This window comes from Diceros bicornis, unplaced genomic scaffold, assembly GCF_020826845.1.
Source record: "Diceros bicornis minor isolate mBicDic1 unplaced genomic scaffold, mDicBic1.mat.cur scaffold_722_ctg1, whole genome shotgun sequence".
Classification (NCBI taxonomy): Eukaryota; Metazoa; Chordata; class Mammalia; order Perissodactyla; family Rhinocerotidae; genus Diceros; species Diceros bicornis.
The window spans coordinates 22,329-47,586 of NW_026691597.1; the positions used below are offsets into that span (position 1 = coordinate 22,329).

Here is a 25,258-nt window from a genome sequence, read left to right on the forward strand (position 1 = left end):
AGGTATTCTCTACATTCTACTATGAATATCGTAAACATGTATCCAAATACATTTATAAAAGAGGGGGGTGAGAATCCGTGTGCACCACTTCAATTCTCTCGTCATTTCACTATTCTTGCCTGATCACCTATCTAACCCTCTACGAATCCAATCAAATCCAAGATATGGGTACACTTCCTGAGGGGAGGGCTGCCTAATAAAACACAGGATCCCAAGGATATCTGAATTGCAGATGAACAAATTGATTTGATGCATGCACACACACAGCGACACCCACACAGACACGCACGCACACATCCATTTACTTTTGAACAGAGTCAAATGTAGACCAACATAACGGATCCTAATTTCTTTTAATAAAGTGGGTTCAGTTTTTATCAGATTTCTATTGTTGCCTCAAAGTTTACCTACAGACGTGGAAAGGAAGGGGGTTCGGGGCGAGAATAAAGACGCTGCATCGCAGGCCAAGCCCACGGCAGCAGCGTGAACATGGAAACCCTGAGTGGCAGGACAGTTCCCCGACTCAGGACTGCTCCCTGCACTAGGGGACAGGCCAGCTTCATCCGTGCTTCTCCTGCCCACCCCATGGGCTCCAGATGGTCCCTCCCTCTGTCCTGGGCTCTCAGGGCCCCTGGCCTCTCCTCTTCTGGAGAGGGCCTGCTCTCAGCCTGCCACAGGAGGGCTCTCAAGCAACGGGTGGTGAGAGAGGCAGGGCTCCTCCCCCGTCCTCCCCCAGCACGGCCCCCTCTGGGTGATCAGCCTGGTGGTCTTCTAGGAGAGCCCCTCAGTCACTGCCCTGCCTGGGACACTGTCCAGAAGCAGCTCTAACTCCCTGCCTCGTGTCCTGGGCTCACTGTCTTCTGAGCGGGACTGGAGTTCTGAGAGGGTGCTCTGCTCCTCCTGTCATCTCTCCCTTTCCTTCTGAGGCCCAAGGAGGAAGGCATGCTGCGGGCTCTAGCCCTCCTTCTAGCTTTCCTGGCTCCTGGTAAGTAGGCTGCCTAGATGCTCAGGGGAATTTTCTTTTTTTGGCAACGGGAGGCCACACTAAGGAATTCCTATTACCTCTTTCTCATTACTTTTTGTTGTTCCTGTAGCAGCAACTCAGATATCTTCCAACTTGGAAGGAACACAGATGTCAGTCACCAGACAGGCTGGGTCATCTGTTGTAATCACCTGTGATATTAAACAAAGCAGCTACTACCTCCACTGGTACCGGTACAAGAAGGGAATGGCCCCACAACGCCTTCTCTACTACGAGTTCTCCAGCTCACAGGTTGTGAGGGAATCAGGAATCAGTTCATCGAAATACCAAGCTTCTTTAGGCACAAGGAGCACCGGTGAACTTTCAATCAAGAATCTGGAAGAGAGGGATTCTGGTGTGTATTACTGTGCTGCCTGGGAACGACTGGATCAAGACATTTGGAAAAGGGACTAAGCTCATAGTAACTCCCTCTGGTAAGTAACTTTTTTCTATTTTTACCATAATAATTAAATACTGATAAATGCTTTTTAGAAAAAAACACTTTAAGATCACCCTTATCTGACTGCGACATACTTGGCCTCAGCATTTGAAAAGCAAGTTTGCAGCTACTGGTCACTACATATGTAAACAAAGTTACTTGTTAAATGGTTTGTTCAATTCCCTGATTATAAACAGATTGAAATTCTACCATTAGAACACACACACAAAAAATGATAGACTCAGACTAGAAATTAAGATATTTTGAGAACCATATCTGTAAACCATTGGTATAAGTTATTGGTCCCAGTTATTGGTCTTGCTGAAGACCATCTTTTAAGTGAGAGACAATTTTAATAATTACCTCTTTTCTATATTTTGTGATAAATATAGTGCTCCTTTCTCTCAGTAACCTGCAAAACCTGTATTATTCATTTTCATCTCATAACTAATAGCAGTGCAAAAAGTGAATTCTTAAAAAAATTATTAAAAAACATCAATAAATCTCACTTCTTATTACTCTAGCTTCTTAGAGGTAGGCTGAGATCAGTCAAAATTTATGTTATCGCATCTCTTATACTACCTAATGATGGGCTAATTTAAGGGAATTTGTAAGCTAAATAAGCCATTTCAGCTCCAAAGTCCATGAAAAGAGTCTGCATGGTTTTATATCCTCATTTGCTCATGTATCATGTGAACAGGCATTCGTTGAAGATGGTTTCTGTGCTGGATACTGAGGATAAAAGAGGGAACAAGACACACATAGAACAAGTCCCAACATTCTAAAAGCTTCTAGTCTAGTGGATAAGTGTTCTAACTCCATCCAGATCCTTGGAGGCAGTTCTCTGCCTGACCTAGCAAGGAGGACATTAACAAGGAGTTAACTAGCTAGAAGAATTCTGAGTCCCTAAGGGGTGGAGGCATTAGGTCCATTTGGTATTTCTGTATTGAAAGGTTTGTAATGAGTTTTAGATATTTTGTTTATTTGATTCCAAAAATAACCAATGGGAAAAAATGAACAAAAATTGCTAAACCTGTCATTTGGTGAGAGGATGATTAACATCAAGGATTAAAATATTTAACTGGGCAAACATATTCAAGAATGTCACGAGCTGGGTTTGTTTTTTTCTAAATTAAGCCCAGTAAATTTTTTCAATTCTCATTAACCTTAAAGATGAAATCTTGCCTGAATGAGGGAGAACATTTCACAGGGATGTTCCAAGCCTACTGGATCCACTGAAATGAAAGTTTTCAAAGAATTCTCACAAAGTTGATAAAACATTGAAAAAATGAAAGAAATTATAGTTTGGTTTCCGTAGTAATTGTGATGATATGAACAAAGATTTCATAACTTGAAAAGCAACGTTCTGGTCCTTTTTTCCCCAACTGACTACACATTCAATGTAAATTGTAGCAATCAAATTAAATAATTATGACACAGATATAATTCACCTGGGTCCTGCAAACTGTTTTTTAAGAGAGTGTGGTGCAGAGAAAAGTATAGACTTTGCTTTTGGGTCATTTTCTGTATAATCATCCTTTAGCAAATAAATTTTGATTCACTCATAATTGCTCTACTAAAATTATAAAGGTAATACTTGCCAATTATGAAAAGAATTTCAAAATACAAAAAATAATGAAAACATTAAAATTGTACATTAATAGGAATCTCTGTTAACATTTTGATATATTTCCATCCATTCATTCAATCTATGCAACAACCATCTCAAGTGGATGTTGTGAGGATTAAATGTGGTTAAATATGGAAATTTCTAACATGGTGAGTAATGAAAATGTCAATTCTCCTAAATTCACATTACTAGCCTTGGAATTCTACATGAATTCAGGAGTAGAGATAAATGTCTTAGGAAAAAACTTTCAATTTCTAAGACTAATTGTTACCTGCTTCTAAAATGATTAGAATAAAATAAGCATTATCTTAAATATTGTTAGCCTGAATATAAGGTGATAGCTCATTTTCCAGTAGAAATATCTGGATGTAAAAAAAAGAGCAAGTTTTGCAACTTGAATATGTAAATTTATAGTGATATAGGTAAAAGTCAAATATCCACTTATAATATTTAATTTCTTAATTGGATTATAAATGCAAAGTTAAAAATTAGATCAGTACAAATATCATTTGAGGAATGGTGCTCCTTTTGCCCTCACATTTCATTAAAAATTGTGCTCAGACTGTTGAAATGCATCTGAAACATCTACCTTAGAGCAACTTTCTAGGTTATCTCAGGGGGTGAGAGTCTGTTTTGTGATCCTGTACGATGATGTCACTGGATATTTTATCTAAAGACAGTTATCCATTTATAAAGTAAAAAGAAGGCATTTTTTAAAAGTTATTCTTTTATTCTATAAATGTACAATGTAAGCAAAAACTGTAGAGCTTTATTCCTGAGTAATATTTACCAAATGCATGTTCAATTTCTTTAGATTCTTTCATGAGTGGTGGCTCCAAAACTAGCATTGGAGTTCATTTCTCATAGAGATCTTGCCCAAGTCATACATTTTGATCAGAGTAGAGTATTAGAAGAGCATCTTTCAAAATGAGAAGTTACACGAGGACTGAAACATAAGGCGACTCCTGTTTTCTGAGGGATATTTTGGGGAAAGAGAGCCTCACTTTCTCCTCTGGTACTTTCAGTCTGTTTGAATGCTGCGTGTTTTGTGTCTATGTCACAGAGCTAGGATTCGCAAACATATTCTCCCACCTCTCACGTGACATTTGAGTTAGACCTTATTAAACTATCAATCACTGGGGCAGAAAAAGAAATAAGCTATAATGCACAAACTATTTGGCATTTATTTCAACTGCCTATTTCCAAAATCTGTTTGAGAAGTCCTAGAGTCAAATACACAAGTATGGGGTTACCTCATTTTCTGGTGCTCCGCTTTATTGCTCTTTGCAGATACTGCATTTTTTAAGAAAGGAGGTTTGTGACAACCCTGCATCAAGCACCTGTTTTCCAACAACATTTACTCGCTTCATTTCTCTGTGTCACATTTTGGAAATTCTGGGATATTTCAATATTTTCCTCTATTAGTATATTTATTATGGTGATCTGTGATCAGTGATTTTCGATGTTACTATTGCTTTGGGGCGCCATGAACCAGGCCCATATATGATGGTGAAGTTAATCAATCAATGTTGTGTGTGTTCTGACGGCTCCATCTACTGTTTCCCCATCTCTCTCCCTCTCCTTGCGCCTTATTCCCTGAGACACAACAATATTGAACTTCAGCCAATTAATAACCCTACAATGGCCTCTAAGTGTTCAAGTGAAAGGAAGAGCTGCATGACTCTCATTTTAAATTAAAGGCTAGAAATGAGTAAGCTTAGTGAGGAAGGCATATCAAAAGCCAAGATAGGGCAAAAGCTAGGCATCTTGTGCCAGTTAGCCAAGTTGTGACTGCAAAGGGAAAGTTCTTGAAGGAAGTGAAAAGTGCTACTTGAGTGAACACAAAAATGAAAAGAAAGCAAAACAGTCTTCTGTTGATATGGAGGAACTTTTAGCATTCTGCATAGAGGATCAAACCAGCCTCAATGTTCCCTTAAGCCAAAGTCTGGTTCAGAGAAAGGCCCTGACTCTCTTCAATTCTATAAAGCGACTTAAGGAAGCTGCAGAAGAAAAGTTCGAAGTTAGCAGAGGTTGATTTGTGAGGTTTTAGGAAAGAAGCCATCTCCATAACTTGAAGGGCAAGATGAAGCAGCAAGTGCTAATGTAGAAGCTGCAGCAAGTTATCTAGAAGATCTAGCTAAGATAATTCATGAAGGTGGCTGCACCAAACAATGGATTTTCAATGTAGATGAAACAGCCTTCTGTTGGAAGAAGATGCCATTTAGGGCTTTTATAGCTAAAGAAGAGAATTCAATGCCTGGCTTCAAAGCTTCAAAGGACAGGCTGACTCTGTTGTTAGGGGCTAATGCAGCTGATGACTTTACCTTGAGGCCAGTGTTCACTTACCATTGTGAAAATCTTACAGCCCTTAAAAATTATGCTAAAACTACTCTGCCTGTGCTCTATAAATGAAGCAACAAAACCTGGGTGACAGCACATCTTTTTACAACATCTTTAAGCCCACTGTGGAGACCTACTCCTCAGAAAAGACGACTCCTTTCAAAATATTGCTGTTCATTGACAATGCACCTGGTCACCTAAGAGCTCTGCTGGAGATGTACAATGAGATTCATGTGTTTTCATGCCCGCTAACACAACATCCATTCTGCAGCCTATGGGTCAAGGAGTAATTTTCATTTTCAAGTCTTATTATTTATGAAATATATTTCATAAGGCTGTAGCCGCCATAGTGATTTCTCTGATGGATCTGGGCAAAGTAAATTGAAAATCTTCTAGAAAGGATTAGCCATTCTAGATGCCATTAAGCACATTTGTGATTCATTGAAAGTGGTCAAAATATCAACATTAACAGGAATTTGGAAGAGCTTGATTCCAACCTTCGTGGATGACTTTGAGGGGTTCAAGACTTCCATGGAAGAAGTAAATGTAGATGTTGTGGAAATAGCAAGAGAACTAGAATTAGAAGTGGAACCTGAAGATGTGACTGAATTGGTACAATCTCATGACACAACTTTAATGGATGAGGTGTGGCTTCTTTGGGATGAGCAAAGAAACTGGTTTCTTGAGATGGAATCTCTTCCTGGTGAAGATGCTGTGAAGGTTGTTGAAAGGACAACAAAGGATTTAGAATGTTACATAAACTTAGTTGATAAAGCAGCAGCGGGGTCTGAGAGGATTGACTCTAATTTTGAAAAAAGTTCTACTGCAAGTAAAATGCTATCAAACAGCATCAGATGCGGAAGAGAAATTGTTTGTAAAAGCAAGCGTCAATCGATGTAGCAAACATCATTTTTGTCTTATTTTAAGAAAAGGCCAAAGCCATCGCAAACTGTAGCACCCACCACCTTAATCAATCAGCAGCCATCAAGATCGAGGCAAGACCCTACACCAGCAAAATTATTACAACTGGCTGAAGGCTCAGATGGTTTGCATTGTTATGCAATGAAGTATTTTTTAATTAAGGTATGTGCATTCTTTTTAGATGTAATACTATTGCACACTTAAGAGATTATAGTGTAAATATGACTTATATATGCACTGGCAAACCAAAAGCGCTGTGTATCTTGCTTTACTGTGGTATTTCCTTTATTGCAGTGGTCTAGACCAAACCTGCCAGATCTGTGAGTGTGCCTGTACAGTCAGCCTACGAAATAAAAATAGAAGATCAAAATCAGTAAGGAAAGCAGAAGGAAAAAAGATCTATGATTATCTGGCAAGAAGCACAGGGTCAAATTTTATGCTCAATGGTAGGAGAATAAATGTAGTAGAATTCATAGTTTTCATTAACTGATGAAATAAAGCCCACTAAATTGTCAAATAGGACATGTTTTTCCCACCATAAAATTAGGAAAGAACTTCAACTCACGAGTCCTTTAGGAGGCAAGTCAAACAAAGAGTGGACATTGCCTTTAACATCCATTTTATAAAATGGAGGAAATGGTCTTTCAGCAAACCCATTTTATCCCACCACTGCATCAAGGCTATGGGCATCATAACTTGAATGTCAGCCACAGATGGTGACTCTCAGCAGATATGGTCAGGCAGGTAATTTATTTATTTTGTTGTCTAACGTGTCAATAGGAGGATTTGAGGACAGGCATCCTGCCATCTCTCTAGTCATTCTACCTTGAAGGCCCGCTGCCAGGAGTTTCAAGTTGAACTTTCCACGTGAGCTGGAAAGATGTCAGTTTGAGGCTGAAATTTCTGGTGAAAACTCGGAATGCAAATAGGTTGTGCTGTTAATTAGGGAAAAGAGCCATTTGTTTTGGACAACACGAGTGAAGCAGTTCCATATACTAACTGCGTGTTATCAGGCTTTAGCTAATGTTCCCTTTAATTTTCTTATCACTGTGAATGCAGCGGATAAGACAAGACAATGATTGCCTATTAACTGGGTGTGTGCAAGGCACGTTTCCTGTGATTATGGCTTTGAGAATTCCAGGTATGTTAGAGCAAAGTGGAAGGCAAACGAAGTAACACATCTTCACGCTTACTTGCCACGGATCTAATTGCTACCCCAAAATACTGAATCCCTATGAGTAAGGGCATGGTTGGGTCCCAGGAGATTAAAATGTCTTTTTGGAGCATGCAATCATCACAAACAAATAGTTAAAAGTAATGACAATGATAATGACGACCATAATAATGACTAAAATCTCTATTTCTATGGAATTTTTATTTAAATCGCTTTTCAGATATTGTTTCATTTTAGTCTCACTTCAGCTCTGAAAGGGATGTTGAATTGATTTACACTAACATCATCATTTTCAAACAAATAAAGCACCAAATCCTTTCATTTACTTGATTTCTCAGCCACAGAATTTGTTGTGAGCAAAATACACCAGGACCAGAACCCTGGTCTCTTAAGTTGCAGGCCATCAGAGTACCCTAGAATTTGAAGTACCCAGAGAAGCTAAATTATTCCAAGGTGTTTGATACGGGTTGATCACTGTGGAATTATTATACCAATCTATTCGGTGATGGAATAAAACTTGGCACAGGTAGGCATCAGAAGAATGGAATTTTACAAGGTACGAGATGGAAGGCAAGAAGAAATGAAATTGGAATAATAGTTAAGAAAGTTTAGGAAAAACAGGAATGTGATGAGTATTGGACGTAGAAAACTTAGGAGAGATTTTAAAACAAATCTTTGTGGCAAAGAACAGCATAGACAACATTGTGCAAATACTGTAATACGATTTGGCTTTGTGTACATGAAGATTAACATAAAGGACTTAAGTATAACTTAGGTAATTATCATGAAAGTGTTTGTCCAATGGACAAAGTTTATGATTACAGGTAAGTTTTGTGAGTTGATACATTTCCTTTCCAACGGTGAGAGGGTATTGTCAAAGAGCCTGGGCTTTGGAGTCAGGCTGACCTGGATTCACCACTTTCATCCTGCTTATGTGAACTTGGGCGATTATTCTCTGGCCTCAGCTTCCTAATCCATAAATTGGTATGACAGTATGTATCCAGCAGAGATTGTATGAGAATGGAATGAAATAGTGTGAATAAAGTACTTGACACATTGTCTAACACATAATACGTGCTGGATACAAGTTCCTCCAATTCAAATGTAAAGGGAGAATTGTATCCAGGATGGAGAGTTGTTTGCAGCCAATAATATTGACAGAGCAGCACCTCTCCAGAGGATTCAGTTGTACCTCTAACTGCTCAAATGGAAGGATATCTTACTGTTCACTCAGACACAAAAATGAGTTTGGAGGTATTTGTTTCTCTTTAGCAGACTTTTCCCCCACTTGGCAAGAAAACTGAGATTAAAATGTGTTTGTTTTTCATTTCATTGTTGTTATATTTGCTTTAGATTGCAAACCTTTATTTTAATTGATATCATCCGTAACACCAACATTTACTGGTGCTAATATGTACAGCAAGTAAGTTTGGGCTTCATGCCCGTACATCAGGAAAAGAGTTTAAATTCATACAGAAAATGTTCAAGAGGTAAAATCAATTATCATAGAAACTTGTCATAGATTTGAAATACATATTTAAATATGAAATAGCTGTAAGTATTTATTCAATAAAAGAAGAATTACAAGAAGAAACTAGAGAACACTTAAATGAATATCAATACGTAGGTTTGAAATATCATACCATCAACTACAATGTAGTTGATATTTGGTAAAGTTACATAGAATTCAAATTGTTGCATCTTAATAAAGTATAAACAACTCAGGCAATTTCACTCAAATGTATTATTTGATTATGCATATGAATATATGTAAGTGAATTAGGTTTATTTATATTTTTACCTGGTTTCCATTCTATGCATCATGAAAATGATTTTGACCATAAAAAACACTGTTAATAAATTTTAAAAAGAATATTTAAAGAAAAACATTTAATATAATTATTTAAAATATAGGGACGCAACACATATACACAAGTATACCATTTAATGTTCACTTAACTATTACATTGAGAAAGTTATGGAAATTCCATATTTATTTTATCCTGAAAAGAATGAAACTTAAACAATCTAGCCAAGGAAAATGAACAGGAGGCAAGAATAGTGTGTCTTCAGACAGAAATTTTTCCATTCATCATTTGATTTTCAATTTCTTTAGTATAATGAATCAAAAGTATTCCCATGAAGAAACAGAAGTTCCTGAGATGAAAATTAGATTCTTTAATATATTGAATAAAGACTAAAATTTTGTAAATATAATGTCTGATTGAAAAATTAGTCTTGTTTTATATAATATACTTTTTAAATTACAAACAAAGTATAATGTTGAAGAAATATACTGACTTACTATCATAATCAATGAAATACCATTTACACTAAAAGGAAGATGTATAAAATTAAACTAAGCACAGCACATTATGACCTAATTACAGTTACAGCATGAGTAAAAGACTCAGCATGTTTCCTACTAATTTACTATAAAAATCAGAAGCTTTGCTATATAGGCAGAACTTCTCAAGAATTTTTTCCTGTTCTTCTCAAATAAGAAATCTACTTCTTGCTTTCTTAAGAAATTGTCCATTGAATAATTTAACTTCTAACTAGCCCAAAGAGAATATTAGTAAAGCATTTTGTGTGTCAATTGGAAATCAAATTGGAAAGAGTTTTAATATTTATAATTCCCATCGTTAGATTAACGCTAAATGTATAATCAACTAACGTTCCAGCATTCAGGTGACATGCCTTTGTAAACTATGGTGTTTTGTTTTATATTTTGACATTACGTCTGCAAGAGACTCTGGAACTGTGACATTTAACATTACCCCAATTATATATATACTTTATTCAGCAGGTGAATGCAAAGAAAACAGTGGAACTCTACAGCAGTTCAGCAGCCTTATAGGGTAGACACAAATTTTAGGGGAGAAACTGAGACTCAACATATGGTCTATTTTTCATCAGGCTTAAACTTCTAATTGTTACTGGATACATACCCAGGTTCTTTACCTGCCACACAAGACAGGCCAAATAAAACTGGAACACCAGGCTCATGGCAAGGAAAGAGTGTTTATTTCGGGTGGTGTCAACAGGGAGACAAGAGCTCTCAAATTTGTCCCATCTCCCCGAAAGATGGGAGGCAAGGGGTTTTAAAGGTTGTGAGGCATGTGGCTGCTTGCAGGGAGGGAGCCTGTGGCCTTGCTGGTTGGTGATTTTCCACCAGCCTGCATTTGGCCTTGTGGTTCAGCTGGCAGGGAGGAGGATCACGAGATAAGGGAATCAAAGGTGGGTGTCCTTGGTTGTCTGTCTCCGTGGTGGATGGTGTATTCTGGCGCCAGGAAGCCAAGGAGTTGAGGTCCGAGATGCTTTAGCTTCCAGATATTCTCTGGCTATCAGTTTCCCTGTAACAAAACTTCAAAGGACCTGTAACTAGCCAAAATGTTAGCATGAGGGCACGTGGGCTCCAACAATCTGTGGCTTCTATTTGCCTTGTGAAGTTCAGCTATACAAAGGATTAAAACACTGCTATTTACACATGAATGTAACTTAGAGAAGCAGGGAAAGGGGATGAGTGCTTTTGGTTTTAACCCCACATATGCTGGGTTTAATGTAGGGGAACTGATATCAGGTCCAGCATCAAAATGAAATTCCAAAATAAAATTTGCTCTTAGTGAACATTACCTAAAGTGAAACAAAATTCTGATAAATGCATTTACTTGATTAGATTAATAGCATTTCTGAAAATAATCAAGAAATTTTTTAATGGAAGTTTTGGAAATACTGCTATTTTGCTGCTAAATTCAAGACTTCGTAAATAGATTGGAGATGCAGCACTAATACTGCCCTACTCAAAAACCTAGAGTGGTTCAGATGTGAAATTGAGATGTTATATAAAAATGGACATCAAGTAGGAGAACTCCATAACCTCAGAACTGGGCATGGGATCCACATTTGGACTAAAGGTCAACTTGATTGTCAAGTACACGTTGAAATGGATTGCCATTAACAAGTGACTGCACATTGTTTTAAAGAAAATGAAAAACTTTCTCCTGATATTTATTTATATGAGAAATAAGACAAATATGGTACATTCCAGAAACAGGTAAATGAAGAGTGAGGTTTCACAGAGTTGCAGAACATGAGAAAGTGTTATTTCAGTAAAAAGAGTATAAGTTAGAAAATTCATGGCATGGGAAAGAGAAGTGCTTTAGGAGGGACCAAACATTCATGTGTAGAGAGATCATCCAAGTTACCTGGTATCCTCCCCCACACCCAACACCAACCCATCAACCTTGAAAACATGCTCCACGATGATAGCACAAAAGAGATTTTAAAAATTACACGTGTTCATGAACGTTAGAAGCCTTGAAATGGAGAGGTTAAAAGTCATACCTGATCTTAACATGTGGAGAAAGAACAAAGGCCAAGTTTCAATCCAGGCTCTGCCACGTAACAGCTGTGACTCTGGGCAAGTTACATGGCCTCTGGAAGCTCTCTTCCCATTGAAAATAAGAACAATAAGTACCTCACAACTCATTGTGCAGGAAAGGCTATGGTAAGCACCAATTCAATGGCGGCTTTTCTTCCTTTTCCTATGCACTAGGTTGTTCCAGACCACACAATCCTCGTGCTTCCCTAGCGATTCTGTTCAATTACTATTCCATTTTCTCCCACAGGTAGAAGACTTCCTGCAGACATTTCCCCCAAGCCCACCATTTTCCTTCCTTCAATTGCTGAAATAAACCTCCATAAGGCTGGAACATATCTTTGTCTTCTTGAGAATTTTTTCCCAGATGTTATAAATGTATATTGGAAAGAAAAGAACGGCAATACCATTCTGCAATCCCAGGAGGGAAAAACCATGAAGACTAAAGACACATACATGAAATTCAGCTGGCTGACCGTGACGGGAAGGTCAATGGATAAAGAACACAGATGTATTGTCCAACACGAGAAGAATAGAGGAGGGGTTGACCGAGAGATTCTCTTTCCTCCAGTGAATGAAGGTATGTGTGCATAAATATAACCTCCCAGAACACCTTTTTTCAAAGGGATAACCCACCATTTCAGTCAAGTATTAATGAAAAACAAACAAATATAAATCTTTCTTAAATGTTGTTCCACTTATTAGTCGCAAAAACATCCCTCTATTTCCCTATAGAATTAAAATAGTATAGGCACTGGAACATAAAAGAGAAAAAAAAATTACTGACCCTTTCCCAGCCTAAGTTTCATCTTGAAAAATATAAAGGTCACAATGATGTTTTTTAGGGTAGTTGTACGGATTAAATGAAACAAGTTACGTGAAAACACCTAGCAACTTAGTACAAAAGAAATGCTCAAAAAGAGATTCGGCTTTTGGTGGTCTTGCTTGATCAGGAAATAAGAACAATTATATGTCTTTCAGGAATGTTCTACTCAGCAAGCAAACTCACTGTTATGTTCATCTTGCTATACACAAAGTATTACCCAAAACAATGTTTTTAGGTGACAAAATGGTGTTCATTTGAGAGAGCCAGATCGCAGTTCAAGAAAAAATTGAATAATTAGGCCACTGTAGTTTTGTTATGGTCTTAGGTTTTCCAGATTTGTATTTTATATACCACCGAAAGATGAAATTTCATAATTAAGATTGGGTGAGGTGAATGTGTACACAAATACTACCATTCTACATGCTGAATGTAAGTCTTGCAAGCATTGGTAAATGCAGCTCAACAAACTTTATTGCAGAACTAACATGTGTCAGGCCTGGGAGAGATGTGTGGATGAGCACACTGGGATGAATTACTGTCTCAAGGAGGATGCCCTGTTGTCAGAGAGTACATTCCTTTCCTAATCACTCAGCGTCCCTCGTGATTCAGGCATGATGTCGCAGAGGACTCCCTGTGATGCAGATGCTGTGCATTTTTAGACAGTGTGGGCAGAGGGCTGACTGTGCCTTGGTCCAGGCAGAGGTCTTGTAACTCACTAGACTCACGACCTGCTGTCCTGAGTATGAAGACAACAGACCAAAGGCCCCAGGGCACCTATAGATAAGAAGGAATCAGTTTGTACTTTTCCCCGTGGTTCACAAGCCCTTTTGAAGCAGTGGGAAACAAGCACCGAACAAAACGTGCGAAGAACATTGCTGTGCACCAGTCCCAATTTCTGAAGTCAGTCTTGATCTTTTCGGCTCCTTGGTTTCTTCAGTGATCAAATTAGGTTCGAACGCTGGCCTTGGCATTTTTGAAGGGCTGCAAAGAAGAGCAAATGAAATAATGTCAGTGAAAACACTTGCTTGTGAAAACACTTGCTTTTGAAAACATAACATGGATTTAGTTATTTATGTATTCCTTGTGTTCTTTAATATCCCTTGCTAAGTTTCACTGCCGTAAGATTAAAACAACAGCCCCAATTTGCTATTTCTACAGCTAAGAAACAGAGGGGAAGCAAATATGCAAAGCACAAGTTTAGTATAACCACAGAGCTGAGCTGTACTATTAGGTTTTGATTTTTCTAGTGATCAGGGAAAAATAAGACATGTTAAGTTCCATGATGATGATGATCAGAGAGAAGTTCCAGTTCATAATTTTATATACAGATTTTATTATGAAAAATTGTTACATTATTGTTTTTACTTCAATCAATGTAGGGTAATAAGAGATTTTGGTTTATCTGAAAATTAATAACTCACTGTAAAGGAAAAGAAAGAGACTTCTAAGACACATTAAAGTCCGTTCTTGAAGATATTTTCACATACAAACATGATTATGCTACCATTTTCATTCTTGGAATTTATTCCAAATCCTATACCTCAAATCCAGGTTTACAGCCACCAAAAAAGATCTCACTGAGTACATAAAATTGCATACCAGAACCATATCCATATAAACAGGAACACATGTAACAGAAAAAGGATAAAACAAAACAATGGTTTGGAATCTATTTTCGTCCAACAATCAATTATCTTTAAAAAACTTTTTATCTTTGCATGTTTGTCTCTTTTACTTTATACTGTAGATAAGTCTCCCCTCCCATTGTATATGTTCAGAGAAGCATAAATGGGACTTGGCCTATCTTTCTATCTTTGGAAAGAATTGCCCTGAAATGCTGAGCTCCCGTAATGAAAAGGTTATTTGCTGAGAATATTTAACATACCTTGAAGAGGAGATGTTTTTAGTGTCCACAATGGTGGAGATATGTTGTTTCTCTATAGATTGTTTTCTATTTCTAGCGGGTATTTTTACAAAGTACTCCCCATGAGCTCTATCTCACTAAATCCTCGACAACCATCCTTTGAACGCTGGCTCTGCCATCACTGGTATGACTCTCAGCAAGTTACTTACTCTCCCAAACTTCTTTCCTCTTTTGTAACACTGAGTCCTCCAAACTACAACTCATGTCAGTGTGACTGGAGCATTAAGGGAGATAATGCAGTGAAGCATTCAACACAGTGCCTGGTTCAGTAATAATCGCTCAATAGCTCTTGGCTTTTATTCATATTGTTGTCACATCCACAAAGACCACAGCTCCAGAAAACCATGTGGATGAGTTGGGTATATTGGGATATGCGTGCTTTGGAAAGGTATGGCTGATTCCTTTGTTTTGATGGGAAATTTGTTAAACGTGACTCTTTCAAACGTGAGATGCTGTTGTGGATTCTAAGATTTGATGAATTGGCTTTGGCAGCAGCTCTTCATGTCAGCAACGTGTGCTGAAGACTGTCGAGTAGCCACATTTCTGTTTATTTTTCCATTGGACAAGTATTTCTCCAACACCTCCTCTGTCTCAGGCACTGTGCTAGGAGCTATGAATAGAGAAGGAAAGCGAGATAGTCTTGTATATTACCATCCAGTTGCGATAAAGAAAAAAAATGTATTCTTCATGAAGGTCAACATCTTCATGTGCACACAATATGTGAATTTGGTTCTACTGAGTTACGTAGAATCAGTGAACTCTTCTTTGAATCATAGGGTGCATATTTTTAAGGATGGTCTCTCTGTCACTGCATTATACTTGTGTGGGTGTGGGCATACGTACTCATATAAACACATACACAAACGGTCGAAAAATTGGCATGAAAAATTGACTAATATTTCCTCTCATTTCTTCTAGTTGTCTCCTCAATTGTCACTACTATTGATCCTACAACGGCTTATCTGAAAGATAAACGCAGTGAGTTATCATCTATGTTTGCCTCTATGTCATGCTATAGGCTTTTTTTCCCTCCTGATCACCTTAACTTTTGAACTTCTCCTGCTTAACGTAGAAAAGACCAGTTATTTTTGGAATTGTGGGTCTCATAATTTTGATATTTCTACGGACTCTGCCTCCTGTATGTCAGCAGATTACATACATGTGTGTATATATGAATATATGTATATATTCCTAATATATACACACATTGTCAAATAATGGGCACGGACAATTGCCTAATATTTCCTGTCATTTCTTCTAGAGTTCCCTGCTATAGGCTCTACAAAAGCCTCCCCAACAGAGCAAAGTGGTAAGTTTTTGTATATGCTTGCTCTCATGTCATGCTATGGCACTTTTGTCCGTCCTGATCAAATTAACTTTTGAAACTTCCTGGTTTATAGTAGACAAGACCAATTATTCCTGGAATTCTAGAGCACACACTTTTAATGAGTATCTCTTCTGTCTCTCTGTTGGCAGCTTACATATATATATATATATATATATATATATATATATATATACACACACACAAATATATATATACGTGTATATCAACTGTCAACTAATAAGCATGAAAAATTGAGTAAATTTTGATCTCATTCCTTCTAGAGGTCCCTGCTATTAATTCTACGAAAGCCTTCTAAAGGATGAAAGCCGTTAAGATTTGGATATGTTTGCCTTTATTTCATGCTATAGCACTTTTTTCCTTTGGATAAAGTTAACTTTTGTACTTCCTTGCCTTAAAAAAGAGAAACTAGAATGGCTGGATGTAACAGAATCGATTGAGTGTTATTTTAATTCAACTCATCATTCCACAGGTGTAATAGTAAGATAGTAAATGCTGGTTTGGTGATGAGATGACTGTAAATTAGAGGGTGCAGTGATGGGCTCTGAATTATTTCAGCGATGGATTCCATTGATTTGTGTGGCTTTTGTTTCTAATGACTGAGGAATTTGTGATATCAAGGTGCCTCCAGATTTCTTTTTAAGCTTTGATCCATGCTAGCAGCTAATAACATGATCTGACACAGACTGAGAGCTTCCTATACAGAAGGCATTGTGCTGGGTTTTGCATGCATTTTCTTGTTTAATTCTCATAATACTCCTAGGAGGTTGTGCAATATATTTTCCGCATTTTATAGATGAGGACAAGGAGTTAAGATTAATTAAGTCTCTTGCACCACGCCACACAGCTAGATCTAGAGTTTCAACATGGCCATCTAAATCAAGAGATCATACACTTACTCAGTTCTCTTTTCTTCCTCTAAAATATTGTCCCAGAGTAAGAAACCCCAAAGCAAAGCCCTGAGACACCATGGACACATGGTAGGGGGTGGGTAAGTGCATGGGCTTCACAGTAACTCAGACTGGACTTGAACACCAGTTCCTTTAATGATTAGTTGCATTGATATAAGAAAATTACTCACATTTCCTAAGAGACCATTTCCACATCTGCCATGCAGGATCATAACACCTAAGTTAGTTATTGAAGAGAAGGTGGCCCATGTGGCATGTCTAGCATAGGGTGTCTCATTTAGCTGGCAGAGAATCAGTACTAGCATGTGGCCCTTTCTCCCTACATATGTGCAAAGTAAATGACTAGAAGCATTGGATCTAGCCCTGCTGATCTTTCCTCCATTTGCAACATCAAGGGGGCTCTGGACCTCAGCTCACACCTTACCTGACCAAGGGCAAGGAGTTATGAACACATCACCTTTGAGATCCCTTTCAACATCAAGTGTTAATAATTCTGGAGTTCTGTCTCTTGAACCCAAAACATGTAAAAGGGAAATTTCCACAAGAAAAGACTCAGCCTTGTGGTTCAATGCACACCAGTGTGGCTCACCATCATTATCAAATTAAACAAATCAAAATCTTAAATCTTGTTCCATTTATTGGTAGTATAAATGTTCCTCTATGTCCTCAGAGGATTAAACTAGTATAGGCTTTGAACACAGAAAAGAAAAAGAAAAGGAAAACTTAACTAACCTATCTTGGCCTGAGATTCATTCTCCAAAATATTCAAGTCACAATTCTGTTTTTTAGGGTTGCTATATGGATTACCTGAAGCAAAATAGGTGAAAACACCCAGCTACTTAGCACACAAGAAATGCTCAAAAAGAGATTCCAGTTCTGAGGATCTTACTTGATCAAAAAATAAGAACAATTATACGTGTTTCAGGAATGTTCTACTCAGCAAGCAGAGTCACTCTCACTTTCACCTTATTGTACTAAGAGTACGACCCCCACAAAACATTATTAAGTGACCAAACGGTGTTCACTTGAGGGAGCCACGTGGCAGCTCAGCAAAAAATCGAATAATTTTTCCTCTGCAGTTTATTACGGTCTTAGGTTTTCCAGATTTGAATTTTATACACCACAGCAAGGTGTAATTTCATAATGAGAGATTGGGTGAGAGTAATGTGTACACATATGCTTCCATTCTACGTAACGAATGTATTTCTTGCCATTGGTAAATGCAGCTCAACAAACATTTACTGCAGTACTGGCCTGTGCCAGGCCTGGAAGGGACGTGTGGATGAGCATACTGGGGTGAATTCCTTTTCCAAAGAGGATGCACTCTTATAAAGAGACTACATTCTTTTCCTAGTCACTCGCGGTCACTCGTGATTCAGGAACGACGTCCCAAAGGAGTCTCTTTGATGCTGATGCGGCACTTATTTTAACAGTGTGGGCAGAGGGTTGAATGTGCTTGTGTCTCAGCAGGGATCCTGTAACTCGCTAGACTCGGGACTTGAGTCCTGAGAATGAACAAAACAGACCAGAGGCCCCAGAGCACCCATAAATAAGAAGGAGTCAGTTTGTACTCTTCCCTGTGGTTCACATTGTACTCTTCCCTGTGGTTCACAAGCCCTTTTGAAGCAGTGGGGAACAAGCATAGAAGAAAATGTGTGAAGACCCTTGCTGTACACCAGTCCCAGTCTCGGAAGTCAGTCTTTATCTTCTCGGATCCTTAGTTTCATCAGTCATCAAATTAGGTTCGAACACTTGCCTTGGCTCTCTCCTGGGGCCGTGATGAAGATCAAGTGAAATAACGTCAGTGAAAACACTTGCTTTTGAAAACACAACATGGATGTATTTATTTATGTATTTACTGCATTTCTTAATATCATTTCCTAAAATTCACTATCGTAAGATTAAAACAACAGCCCTAATTTATGATTTACACCACTAGGAAACTGAGGGGAAGCAAATATACAAAGCATAAGCTTAATAAAACCACTGGGCTTAAGCGTCCTATTAGGTTTTCATTTTTCTAGTGACCGGGGAAAAATAAGACTTGCAGTAAGTTCCATGATGACGATTATCAGAGGGAAGTTCTAGTTCATAGTATGGTTTACTTGGCACCTAATTTCTGAAACAAATGTCTCCTTTGGGCTTCTCAGGGCAACAAAGCTAACGAGGACATTTCTGTTAGTGCCATTCTTCAGCAAATTTGCAGTGCTGTTTCTTGGAATTTCTTTGTTTTTGATAAAAGCTAAGAGTATAACTTGGAAGCACAATCAAGGAAGCTATTTTGAAGAAGGTAAAACTAGTTTCTGATCCACCTTGCTTGAGAAAGAGAAGTTAGGACACATAGACAGAAATTATTATGAAAAACTGTTACGTGATTGTTTTTACCTCCATCCTTGCATGCTAATAAGAGATTTTGATTTATATTTTAACGAAGAAGTCACCGTTACAGAATAGAAAGAGACGTCTATGACACGTTAAAGGCAATTCTTGAAGATATTTTAACACTTAAACATGATTATGCTAACTTTTTCATTCTTGGAATTTATTCCAAATCCTATACCTCAAACCCACTTTTGTAGCCACCAAAAAAAGCCCTCATTGTGTGCATAAAATTGCATACCAGAACCATATCCTTATGGGCAAGAACATATCTAGTTTAAAAAAAAAAGATAAAGGAAAACAGTGGTTTCAACTCTGTTTCCTCCATCAGACAGTCAGTTATCTTTAAAGAAGTTTTCTTTTTCTATGCTGCCCTTTTCCTTTTTTACATCATAGATAGCTCTCACATCAGATTCTATATATTCGGAGAACTCTAAGTGTGTCTCTGCTTAAATTTCTATCTTTGGAAAGAATGGCACTGAAATGCTGATCTCCTGTAATGAAAAGGTCATTTGCTAAGAGAATCTAACATACCTGGAAGAGAAGACATTTTCAGTGACCGCGGGTGGAACTGTGGTGTTTCTCTAGAGAATATTTTCTATTTCTATGGGTTATTTCTACAAAATACTTTCCACATGCTCTATCTCGTTGAATGCCCACAATGATCCTTTGAATGCTGGCTCTGTTGTCACTGGTATGATTCTGGGCAACTTACTTGTACTCGCAAATTATTTCCTCATTTTTAACAAGGAGTCCGCCAAAATACAGCTCATGTCAGTGTGACTGGAGCATTAAATGAGATAATGCATGTGAAGCATTTGACACACGGCCTGGCACAGTAATAATCACTCAATAGCGCTTCGCTTTTATTCATATTGCTGTCATGTCCACAAACACCACAACTAGGAGAATCATGTGCATGACTGGGGATATTGGGATAGGCAATATTGGGATTGGAAAGGTATGGCTGATTCCTTTGCTTTGAAGGGAAATTTTCTTAAACCTGATTCTTTCAAACATGAGATTCTGTTGTGGAGTCTAAGATTTGATGAATTGATTTTGGCAGCAACTCTTCATATCGGCAGCTTGTGCTGAAGACTGTAGAGTAGCCACATTTTCTGTTTATGTTTCCATTCAACAAGTAGTTCTCCAGCACCTCCTTTGTGGCAGGCACTGTGCTAGGAGCTGTGAACACAAAAGGAAAACAAGACAGTCTTGGATATTACTGTCCCGTTGTGATAAAGAAGAAAACAATGTATCCTTCATGAAGGTCATCATCTTCATGTGCAGAAACACAGTACACGAATTAGATCGACTAAATTACGTAGAATCAGATGAGCTATTCGTGGAATCGTAGGGCTCATATTTGTAAGGATGGTCTCTCTGGCACCGGATTGTGTCTGTGTTTGTATGCATACACACGTACTCTTGTAAACACATAAACACGCTGTTGAGCAATGGGCGTGGATAATTCACTAATAGTTGCTCCCATTTCTTCTAGGTGTCACCTCATTTGTCACTACTATTCATTCTACAAAGGCTTATCGGACAGAGGAGAGCAGTCAGTTATTGCCTATGTTTGCCTCTCTGTCGTGCTATAGGCTTTTTTCCCACCTGCTCAACTTGACTTTTGGACCTCTCAGTCTTAAAATACAAGAGACTAATTATTCCTGGAATTGTGGGGCTCATAATTTTCATATTTTTGGTGACTGTCTCTCCTGTCTCTCAGCATATTATGTACATCTAATTCCTCTCTGTATACACACACTGTCAAATAATGGGCATGGACAATTGACTAATACTTGGTCTCCTTTCTTCTAGAGGTGACTGCTATTGGTTCTACAAAAGCTTCCCCAACAGAGCAAAGTGGTAAGTTTTTTTATATGCTTGCCCTCATGCCATGTTTGGGAATTTTTTTTCTCTCCTGGTCAAATTACTTTTTGACCTTCCCTGGTTTATAGTGGACAAGACTAATTATTCCAGGAATTGTAGGGCACATAATTTTAATTAGTATCTCTCCTGTCTCTCTGTTGGCAGTTTACATATGTATATGTACATATTTATACACACACACACACAGATACATGTTTCAACTGTCAACTAATAGGCGTGTCATGCTATAGATGTTTTTTCATATGGGTAAACTTAACTTCTGAAATTCCCTGCCTTAAAATAGGAAAAGTAGAATGACTGAATGTTCCAACAGACTGAGTGATATTTTAAATCAATCCATCATTTCCTAGGAGTCGTCTTCTCACAGTAAATGCTGGTTTTGGAATGAGATGACTGTAAGTTAGAGGATGCAACGGTAGGCTCTGAATTATCTAACAATGAACTTCATTCGTTTGTGCAGGTTTTCTTTCTAATGACTGGGAAAACTTGGTAAGACAGGGCTTCTAGACTCGTTTCTTAGTCTTTGTTCCCTACTAGCAACTAATAACATGAACTAACACATACTGAAAACTTCCTATACAGAAGACATTGTGCTGGCTTCTGCATACATTTCTTGTTTAATACCCGTAATACTCCTATGAGGTGGTGCAATATTTTTTCCCCATTTTATAGATGAGGACAAAAAGCTAAAATTAGTTAAGTCCCTTGCACCACACCACACAGCTAGATCTGAGGTTTCAACCCGACCATCCGAATTAAGAGTTCATACACTTCCTCAGTTCTCTCTTCCTCCTCTACGATATGGACCTAGAGCAAAAAATCCCAAAACCAAGGCCCTGAGACACGATGGACACATGGTAGGGAGTGGGTAATTCCCGGGCTTCACAGAATCACAGACTGGATTGAATATCATTTCTTTTACTGATTAGGTGCCTGAATTTGGGTAATTTATTTACATTTTCTGAACAATACTTTCCTCATCTGCCAATCAGGATAATTACACCTAACTCAGTTATTGAAGAGATAAGGTCACCTACGTGGAATGTCTGGTATAGCTGGCACTGAATCGGTACTAGTTTCTGGCACTTTCTCCCTACATATCTATAAAGAAAGTGACTGGAAACATTGGCTCTAGCCCTGCTGATCTTTCCTCCATTTCCAATATCAAGGGGGCTCTGGACCTCAGGTAAGACGTTACCTGACCAAACGCAAGGAGTTATGAACACATCACCTCTGAGATCCCTTTCCACACAGAGTGCTAATGATTCTGGGGTTCTGACTCTTGAAGATAAAACATGTAAAAGGGAGACTGTCTCAGGAGGAGACTCAGCCTTGTGATTCATTGAATACTTGGTCTGGCTTATATCATTATAGTTGATTAGACAAATATAAACCTTTCATAAATGTTCCATTTATTGGCAGCATAATTGTCTCTCTATTTGCCCACAGGATTTAAATTGTATAGGCTTTGGAACATAAAAAAGAAAAAGAAAAAGAAAAATTTACTTAACTTTTCTCAAACTGAGATTCATCCTCCAAAATACTAAGGTCACAATGATGCTTTTTAGGGTGGTTGTATGGATTAAATGTAACAAGATAAGCGAAAGCATCTAGCAACTTAGGACACTGGAAATGCTCAAAAAGAGATTCCACTTTTGATGATCTTACTTCATTAGGAAATAAGAACAATTATACATCTTTCAGGAATGTTCTACTCAGCAAGCAAAGTCACTCTCACTTTCATCTTGCTATACCCTGGTATAATGCCCAAAAATGTTATTATGTCACCAAATGGTGTTCACTTGAGGGATGGGGATGGCGGCTCAACAAAACATCCTATAATTTGGCCACTGCAGCTTTATTATGGTATTAGGTTTTCCAGATTTGTATTTTGTATACCGCTGTAAGGTAAAATTTCATAATTAGTGATTGAGTGAAAGTAATGTTACATAAGTACTTCCATTCTACGTAATGAATGTATTTCTTGCCATTGGTTAATGCAGCTCAGCAAACACTTACTGGCCTGTGCCAGGCCTGGGAGAGATGTGTGGATGAGCACACTGGGATGAATTACTGTCCCAAGGAGGATGCCCTGTTGTAAGAGAGTACATTCTTTTCCTAATCACTCAGCGTCCCTCGTGATTCAGGCATGATGTCCCAGAGGACTCCCTTTGATGCAGATGCTGTGCATTTTCAGACAGTGTGGGCAGAGGGCTGACTGTGCCTTGGTCCAGGCAGAGGTCTTGTAACTCACTACACTCACGACCTGCTGTCCTGAGTATGAAGACAACAGACAAAGGCCCCAGGGCACCTATAGATAAGAAGGAATCAGTTTGTACTTTTCCCTGTGGTTCACAAGCCCTTTTGAAGCAGTGGGAAACAAGCACCGAACAAAACATGCGAAGAACTTTGCTGTGCACCAGTCCCAATTTCTGAAGTCAGTCTTGATCTTTTCGGCTCCTTGGTTTCTTCAGTGATCAAATTAGGTTCGAACACTGGCCTTGGCTTTTTTGAAGGGCTGTGATGAAGAGCAAATGAAATAATGTCCGTGAAAACACTTGCTTTTGAAAACATAACATGGATTTAGTTATTTATGTATTTACTGCATTTCTTAATATCATTTCCTAAAATTCACTATCTTAAGATTAAAATAACAGCCCTAATTTGTGATTTACACCACCAAGTAACAGAGGGGAAGCAAATATGCAAAACATAATTTTAATTAACTACAAGGATAAAGTATCCTATTAGGTTTTGATTTTCCTAGTGATCAAGGAAAAATAAGAATATAGTATGTTCCATGGTGATGAATATCATGGACAAGTTCCAGTTCATTACGTTTTTACTCTGCACTTAATTTCTGAAACAAAGGCCCCCATGGTCTTCTCAGGGCAAGGGAACTAATTAGGTCGTTTCTGTTAATGACATTCTACAATAAATTTCTAATGCAGATTCTTGTGAGTTTTTTGTTTTTGATAAAAACTAAGAATATAACTTGGAAGCATAATTCAATGAAGTGATCTTGAAGAAGGTAAAACTAGTCTGGTCCTAGTTTTTGGCCAACCTTGATTGAGAAAGGGAACTTAGGATACATACACAGATTTTATTATGGAAAATTGTTACTTTATTGTTTTCACCAAAATCGATGCATGGTAATAAGAGATTTTGATTTATATTTTAATGAATAAGTCACTGCTACAGAAAAAAAAGAGATTCCTAAGACACGTTAAAGTCAGTTCTTGAAGACGTTTTTACACTTAAAAATGATTATGCTAACATTTTCATTCTTGGAATTTGTTCCAAATCTTATATATCAAGCCCAATTTTACAACCACCAAAAAAAGATCATAAGGCACTCTTTATAAGTGCATAAAATTGCATACCAGAGACATATCCACATGGACAAGAACACATATAGTAAAAAAAGAATAAAGCAAAACAATGGTATCAACTCTGTTTTCCTCCATGCAGCAGTCAATTATACTTCAAAGAATTTTCATCTCTGTGAGATACCTCTATCTCACTGACTCCGCTACAATGATCCTTTCAATGCTGAAGCTGTCGTCACTGATATGAGTGTCAGCAAGTTACTTATTCCCCCAACCTTATTTCCTTGTTAGTAACACTGAGTCCTCCAAAGTACAAGTGACATCATTGTGACTGGAGCATTAAATGAGATAATGCACGTGAAGCATTTAACACAGTGCCTGGTGCAGTAATAAAGACTCAATAGTTTTGATTCATATTGTTGTCATGTCCACAAACACCACAGCTCCAGAAAATCATGTGCATGATTGGGGATATTGGCATATGCATGCTTTGAAAAGGTCTGCCTGATTCTGTTACTCTCATGGGAAATTTGCCTAAATCAGACTCCGTCAAACCTGAGATTCTGCTGTGGATTCTGAATTAATGAATTGATTTTGGTAGCCTCTCTTCAGGTCAGCAACATGTACTGAGGACCGTAGAGCAGCAACATTTTCTGTTTATTTTTCCATTCAACAAGTATCTTTCCCATACTTCCTTTGTGCCAGGCACTGTAGTAGGAGCTATGAATACTGATGGAAAACAAGA

At 38.0% G+C, this 25,258-nt stretch overlaps 1 protein-coding gene across 1 annotated transcript in view; it reads left to right on the top strand.

Moving 5' to 3' along the window:
• Nucleotides 1-665: 665 nt before the first annotated feature.
• The window catches only part of LOC131403503 (uncharacterized), a 34,464-nt gene continuing 9,871 nt past the window's right edge, over nucleotides 666-25,258 (top strand). The window contains 7 exon segments of the mRNA XM_058537875.1: nucleotides 666-985; nucleotides 1,095-1,399; nucleotides 1,401-1,455; nucleotides 12,157-12,486; nucleotides 15,575-15,634; nucleotides 15,918-15,965; nucleotides 21,113-21,160. Coding sequence (XP_058393858.1) covers nucleotides 943-985; nucleotides 1,095-1,399; nucleotides 1,401-1,455; nucleotides 12,157-12,486; nucleotides 15,575-15,634; nucleotides 15,918-15,965; nucleotides 21,113-21,160 — 889 coding nt within the window. The 5' untranslated portion in view covers nucleotides 666-942.